The 7,827-nt window shown below is 38.4% G+C and overlaps 1 protein-coding gene across 1 annotated transcript; it reads right to left on the bottom strand.

Moving 5' to 3' along the window:
• Positions 1 to 592: 592 nt before the first annotated feature.
• On the bottom strand, positions 593 to 970 carry LOC142180942 (uncharacterized). Its single transcript, XM_075253047.1, has one exon. The coding sequence runs from the start codon at positions 968 to 970 to the stop codon at positions 593 to 595; it is 378 nt and encodes a 125-aa protein (XP_075109148.1).
• Positions 971 to 7,827: the final 6,857 nt, after the last annotated feature.

The following is a 7,827-nucleotide window of genomic DNA, read 5'->3' as shown; positions in this document are numbered from 1 at the left end:
TGACCCAATCTTCCTCCTCTTGGACTTCAATTTGTACTACCAAATAATTATAAAACTTGGACAATTCATATCTTTTGGGCTTGAGCTCTTCCTCTACAATTAAAAGCTTCTTTATTTGACATTGAAGTCCAGCAACCTTAGCTTGCAACTCTTTAGCTTGAGATCTTGTAAATGGCCTTGGAGCTTCCAAAACTCTATCATCTCTATCATTGTCCTTAACTATATCCTTGTCCTTGATGCTATCATCTTTGCCCAACCTTTTCAGAGTGTCAATTGAGGGCTTTGTTGTGGAGTCTTCCGGTTCTCAAGGCCCAAGGAAAGTTTTCTGGGCTCATATGTATATGATCTCATTCCTTGCAAAGCATTGACACATTCTACCAAGCCTTCCCTCTCATCTTCATCATGATTCAATAACACAGCTTCCAATGGGTCTTCAACATTAATCATAGCAATTGTGTCATCAAGAATTACTTCGGTCACAAGATCCACAAACAAACACACTTCGTTGCTATTAGGCTGCCTCATTGACTTGCAAACATGGAACACAACTTTTTCATTGCCCACCCAGAAGGTGAAATCCCCAGCTTCCACATTAGCTAAGGCCTTCCCTGTAGCTAGCTATGAAAGGCCTCCCTAATATAATTGGCGCCTCATAATCAACCTCATAGTCAAGTATCACAAAATCTGCAGTAAGTATGAACTTATCGACCCGAACTAGCACATCATCAATTATCCCCAATGGCCTCTTCATTGTCCGATCCCCCATTTGCAACCTCATGTATGTGGGTCTTGGTTGCCCAATCCCCAATGTCTTGAACACAGAATATGGTATCAAGTTAATGCTTTCCCCCAAGTCATATAGAGCTTTGGCGAAATCGGCACTACCAATAGTGCATGGGATTATAAAGGCACCAGGGTCTTCTAACTTTTGAGCCATGGAGTGCACAATGGCACTCACTTGATGTGTCATTTTGATCGTTTCATAGTTTATTGATCTCTTCTTTGTTACCAAGTTCCTTCATGAACTTGGCATATCCTAACATTTATTCTAAGGCTTCAACTAATGGCACATTTATGGACAAACTTTTCATCATATCAATGAATTTCTTGAATTGATTCTCATTGTTTTGCTTTGCAAGCCTTTGAGGATATGGCGGAGGAGGCCTTGGTAAAGGAGCTTTGGTTTTAGGCACTACCGGATCCGGTATGTCTATCACATGTCCCCTAGAGGGGTTCACATCATCTTGTGTCTCCTCCACATTTTTATAAATGTCTATCCTCACTTTACCATTTACTTGAACATCATTGCTTGGCTCATCATCATCTTGCAGCACCACATCATCATTCACAATCTTTCTTAAGTTTGAGGTACTAGCAACTCCACCTTTCCCACTTCTTGTAGTCACCGCCATAGCATGCCCCGTATTGTTCCCACCCTTCGGGTTTACCACTGTATCACTTGGTAGTGTCCCCTAAGGGTGAGTATTCAAAGCTTGAGAAATTTGGCCAAGTTGGACTTCCAAGTTGCGGATAGAAGTGTTGTGGGAGGCTAATTTGGCATCAGAGTCGGCATTTTCTCCATCATTTGCTTGAACATGTTTTCAATCCGTCCCATCTTATTGTTGGAAGAACTAGGACCTTGTGACGGATATGGAGGCAGGTTGTTCGGTTTTTGAAATATCGAGGGCCTTTGAAAGCCCGACCCCCGATTTCCTTGATTATTGTTGTTCCAACCCCCTTGATTGTTATTGCTTTCCCAATTACTATTATTGTTGCCACCCCAATTGCCTTGATTTCTTTGATTACCCAAATTTTGATTGTTATTGTTCCCCTAATTGCCTTGGTTGTTGTTTTTGCCACATTCCAATTTCCTTGTTGACCTTGATTGCCCTAATTTCCTTGGTTTCCCTGTGATCTGCATTGTTATTGATTAGGAGCATTGCTCCGTTGACCTTGATAATTGTTGACATATTGAACCTCTTCACTTTGATCATCATATGAATCATCTTGTTTGTACACACTACCACTTTGCTCAAATTGATCCAGATTGCGTTGAACTTGTTGACCTCGTTGCCTTCTCTTGTTGACCATCATGTTCACTCCTTCCATGGCATCCACTTGTTTTAGCCCTTGAACTTGTTGAAGCTGAGCTTTGGACAATTGGTTCATGGTAGTTGTCAACTCGGCTATAGCTTGACCGTGGTCATGTAGCTCCATGTGTAGGTGAATAACATTAGGGTTACCTTATGGCATATTGGCTCTTCATTTCCACGCCGAAGAGGTATCCACCATCTCATCAAGTATTTCACAAGCTTCAGTAATTGGCGTGTTCATGAAGTCCCCCCCGATGAGTTGGTTAACCACACATTAGTTTGTTGTGTTGATCTCCATGTAGAAGGTCTATTGGATCATGGCCTTAGTCATATCGTTGTTCGGGCACTCTTTGACCATTGTTTGGTGGTACCTCTCCCAAATCTCATGTAATGGTTTATCTAGTTCTTGCTTGAAGGCAAGAATCTCATCCCTTAGCGTTTCCATATGTCCCAAAGAAAAGAACTTTGCGATGAACTTCTCGGCCAACTCATCCCAAGTGTGTATGGAATGGTTGGGTAACCTCTCTAGCCAATCTAAAGCCTTCCCCCTTAGAGAAAATGGGAAAAGCCTTAACCTCAATGCGTACTCAAAAACGTTGGTTTGCTTGCTCCCTCAACACGTGTCAACAAAACCTTTGAGATGCTTATAGGCATTTTGGTGTGGAGCTCCGGTGAAGAAACCCCTTTGTTCCAACAGTGTAAGAATGACATTGGTTATTTTAGTGTTTCCCGCCTAATCTGGGGCGGGACTATTGCACTCGCATAGCCTTCGTGGGGCAACACCCAGTGTGATGGTCTTGGAGAAGGTGGGGGAAGGTTTGGGATATTATCACGAGGCGGTCAGACTCTCCTGTTTAATTGAGGTTCGGGTTGAATCTTATCCACTTGATCATCATTTAACTCCTCCCCTACTGGCATTTCCAAGGGCTTTGTTGTTAAGACCCATTTGGTACCTAAAAGCAATTCACACACAAAATTAGAAAAAAAGGAAAGAAATAAAAATAGAACACACAAATACTTAGATATATAGCTAAAACCGTCTAACTCCCTGGCAACGGCGCCAAAAATTGATCGGGTCCAAGACTACACTACTATTGAAGTAGCGATGGTGGTTGATGCAGTTCTAACCTAACTAGGTCGGGATAGAATACACAAGGAGTTAATGTTTGGAATTAGGTTTATATCTAAGTTAGATGTGGGCTTTGAGTCTAATTACATTTCCACAATTTTTGGTTTGCTTTCTACTTCTAACTTTACTCTAAAGATTGCAATGATTGAAACTAAGGACAATATTTTTGTTGTTGTTTTTCAAGTGTTTAAAGAGACTAGGTTCGTGACTTCTACCTAGGTGGATATCTAACGGGTAGTAAAATCTAGGGCAAGCTTGATTAGTTCGGATCATAATATAGCTATTACATCCAGGTACTCACTCTATACCTCTCGGTAGTTTGAGTGATTTTGCCGAATTTGGCTTTCTCAAGTCCAAATGGGTATTAATACAAATCAAGTGATATTAGCTCAAGTCGGGTATTACTATCTCTAGGTTTAACCCTTTAATTGAGGATATCAATTTCTTGAGTTCACCCCGATTCCTTGTTATCCTAGTTGTCCTAGGCTTACTCCCTCTTTCTCAAGAAGAGACTAAGTAATAAAGGCATGAATCAACGTTTGCAACCATTACTTCTATAGTTCTAGCAAGAACTATGCTAAGTATCACTATCCCATTCTTATTCAAGCCCTAAAATCAAATACCCATTAAATACCCATGCTAGGGTTGGGTCACAACCCTAGCTATGTGTTTAGCTAATCATGGAAATAACAGAAATTAAAGATGAAATGAAGATAAAATCCATAATATTTAATTTATGGAATGAAAATCTAATGTTAAGAGATGAATCTAGTACAAAATTTCCCAAAATAGAAAACCCAACTGTCTCACGTGCTCATACAAAACATAACATGCCATAAAAATGTCAAAAAAATCTATTTATACTAAACTAAAAATATCTGACAAAATTGCCCCTGCGGAGGTTGTGCGGCCGCACTCTTGCTTTCGCGGCCGCACAATTCTGAGTGCAGTCCATGTTCTTCAATTTTGGATCTAGGTTGAGCTGAGCTTTAGTGAACCGTATAATTTCGATCGCAGCTGCACAGGGGACTTTCGCGGCCGCACAATTCTGACGCGAACCGCACTTCTCTCTTTTGCTCAAATTGTAAGCTTTCTGAACCTCAGTTATTGCGGTTCGCGTAATTTCAATTGCGGACGCGAACATTCCTGGTGCGGTCTGCGCTCATCTTTTAGCCCAAAAATCTTTTAGCGTAATTATGCTCGCGGCTGCACAATATTTGTGCAGTCCGTGCTTCAGAACTCTTTTCCTAGCCTTGGTTTTTGTTCAACTTTTGACTCCTTTGTGAGTTGATTAAGGTTCCTTTGGCTCATGTTGAACAATTCTTGCAAGCAAGCATATTTCATTAGTTTCCAGGAATACCTTCAAGCATTTTTGGCCTAAAACACAAGTAAAAGAGAGCAAATAATAGGATAAGATCCCTACTTATCAACTCCCCCAAACTTAAGCTTTTCCTTGTCCTCAAGTAAATAAGGTAATTCCCACCTCCACTAAACCAAAAGGATACTTCAGCCGGCCTAAGGTGAATCAATCATGCATCATTGGGACTAACAAATACCCTCAACACAAATGAATTATCAACAACACCATGTTTTGACCTTTTGAGTGCAATAGTTCCAGTGTAACACTAGAGCATCAAGAGTAGACTTAATTCACCAAGAAAGCTCGCTCTATTACGTGGGTCATTGTGGAAACGGCGAGGGCTTAATTGTTAAGAGCCATTTGGTACCTAAAAGCAATTCACAAACAAAATTAGAAAAATGAAAGGAAAGAAAAACAAAACACACAAATACTTAGATATATAGCTAAAACCGTCTAACTCCCCGGCACGGTGCCAAAAATTGATCGGGTCCAAGCCTACAATACTATTGAGTAGCGAGGGTGGTCGATGCAGTTTTAACCCAACTAGGTTGGGATCGAACCCACACGGAGTTAATGTTTGGAATTAGGTTTATATCTAAGTTAGATGTATGCTTTGAGTCTAATTATGCTTCCACAAGTTTGGGTTTGCTTTCTACTTCTAACCTTACTCTAAAGATTGCAATGATTGAAATTAAGGACAATATTTTTGTTGTAGTTTTTCACGTGTTTAAAGAGACTAGGGTTGTGACTTCTACCTAGGTGGATATCTAACGGGTAGTAAAATCTAGGGACAAGCTTGATTATTTGGGATTGTAATATATCTATCACACCCGGGTACTCATACTATACCTCTCGGTAGTTTGAGTGATTTTTCCCAATTTGGTTTCTCAAGTCCAAATGGGTATTCATACAAATTAAGTGATATTAGCTCAAGTCAGGTATTGCTATCTCTAGGTTTAACCCTTTAATTAGGGCTATCAATTTCTAGAGTTTATTCCAATTCCTTGTTAGCCTAGTTGTCCTCGACTTAGTCCCTCTTTCTCAAGTAGAGATGTTGGCCCAAGTAAAGGTTAAGTTTTGAAGATTGACAAAGGAACTCAGACATGGACCAGGTCCATCCTAGTGCACAAATATAGACATACTTAAGCATGTGATATGCACGTGAAGGAGATAAACTTATCTTGAATGAAGTAATATCTCCTGATCCTGATCGAAAAGATTTCATATTGGATAAGGAGAAGGACTCCTTACTCAAAGATTACACTGTTTAAGAGAAGGATGGAGTTAGAGGTTGAGATCAACTAGAAATCTTCCACCAAGGAAGAGTAACATCAGAATTCTAGTCAATCTCTATTTATGAACTCTATAAATATCAGTGTTGTTCTCTTTCATAGGTAACACACATAAGCTGGTGTGGTATGTATAATTGGTTTATTCACATTCTTGGCCTTTCTAGAATACCTAAGGTATTTCTGCAGGTAATGAACAATACTCTTATTTCATATGTTGGTGACTTTATAATTTTTGTGGATGATGATATTTTGATGCATATCAAGTCACTAACTGTATATCTAAGTTCAAGTGCAAGTGTAATTTGCTTTTTTTTTTTGAAATTGAGTATGACATAGATGATTATATGTTCGAACTTGGTGGAAAGAAGCATGAAATTTATGAGAAGAGACTTGGAAATGAGTTTTCATGTGACAAATTTCTAGAATGTGAGTTTTGTTGTGTGATATGAAGTCATTATTCTAGTAATGTTGATTGTGAGCATGTAAAAGTATTCGATACTAGTAAAGAGGCTATGCATGATTATTGTGACGTTAGTGATCAAATACTCTATTATGAGCTTATCTATGACTCTTTCTATGACACGTTTAACAATTGTTTAGAATCCTTTGACGTTGAGAATATTATTTGGGAAAGTTATAATCATGAGCTTGAATGTATTGAAACTTTTATTTTGGGAATTATGGGTTCTTCTAACCTTTTTGTGAATTTATGTTCTTCTTTGAATAGCTTACATATAGAAGAATCCATGAGATCTGTAATTGATACTTGGCTATATCATAAAAGGGTCTTATTTGATAAATGTGGTAGAGATACTTGTTTTAAATGGATGTGTGATCAATCTTTTGTAATTTCATTGTCATGCACATCTTTTGACTACCTTAAGAGAGGTTTTTATGGGACAAATCTATGTAGGCATAAATTTTATTGGGATGATGATGTCCATATGCTTTATAAAAGAGTATTTACATCTATTAGGCTTAATTGGGTTAAGTGGACACATGGTCACTATCTTGTTTTATTCTTATCATTTTTTCAAATTAGTGGATGCCATTTTCTAGTGCCTGTCTTCGTTTTCTTGCAAGGTCAAAATTCGAGGACGAATTTTCTTAAAGAAGAGGGGAATGATAGCATCCTAGGAAGCTCAAATCTATTCAAGGACAAGGATGAATCTTTGGAATCTCAAAGAGGGCCTTTAACAAGATTTCAAGCTAATAAGTTGCAAAAAAGGTCATTGGACTTCAGGAACGATCAAAGAAGTTCTTAGTTGGGAGAAAGAGCTTAAGGATAAAGAATATGAGTTATCTAGGTGTTATAATTTTATGTCCCAAATTCGTGTCCAAGAAGAGGTGGATTACATTCCAAGAAATATCCCCTGAAGAAGGTCTAAATCAGGCCACTGTTGGACCAATTTAGTACCTAAAATGTGTCCAAACTTGCAGCCCATGAAGTCCTACATAAAGCCACGTTTGTATAGAATAAAAAGGACTTATTTGATGTCCAATAATGGTACAATAGTCATGCTAGATGTTGAGTGTAAGTTGGTGCCAAGTTGCTTGCAAATTTCTTTCAAGATTTCCAAGATTTTCAAGATTCTATCCAAGATTGGTTTAAGAGTTATTTCCATATATTATGGGACTATATTTATTACTTTCCTAGTTAGTGAAGGTTGTGTTACCCTTTTACTAAGATTTTTGGAATTACTTTCCAAGAATGACTTGGTTTTTGCTTCCTAGTATTTTTCTTTTTCTAAGGCAGTTGGACTTGTTGTCAAAGTAGTTTAGGACTTTATTTACTTTTTTTAAGGTAGAATTTCCTGACCCCTCTCTATATAAAGGGGTGCATTTTTTGTTTTTAGATAGATTATTCAGATTATTATCAATAAAAATTGTGAGATTTTTCTTGCACTCTTGTGTGTGGCTACTCTTGGATTTATTCTCCAACCTTCAAGACTC

This window comes from Nicotiana tabacum, chromosome 5, assembly GCF_000715075.1.
Source record: "Nicotiana tabacum cultivar K326 chromosome 5, ASM71507v2, whole genome shotgun sequence".
In the NCBI taxonomy this organism is placed as follows: Eukaryota; Viridiplantae; Streptophyta; class Magnoliopsida; order Solanales; family Solanaceae; genus Nicotiana; species Nicotiana tabacum.
Note: the sequence above shows the minus strand (reverse complement) of the source record. Positions and strands in the feature narration are given on the sequence as shown.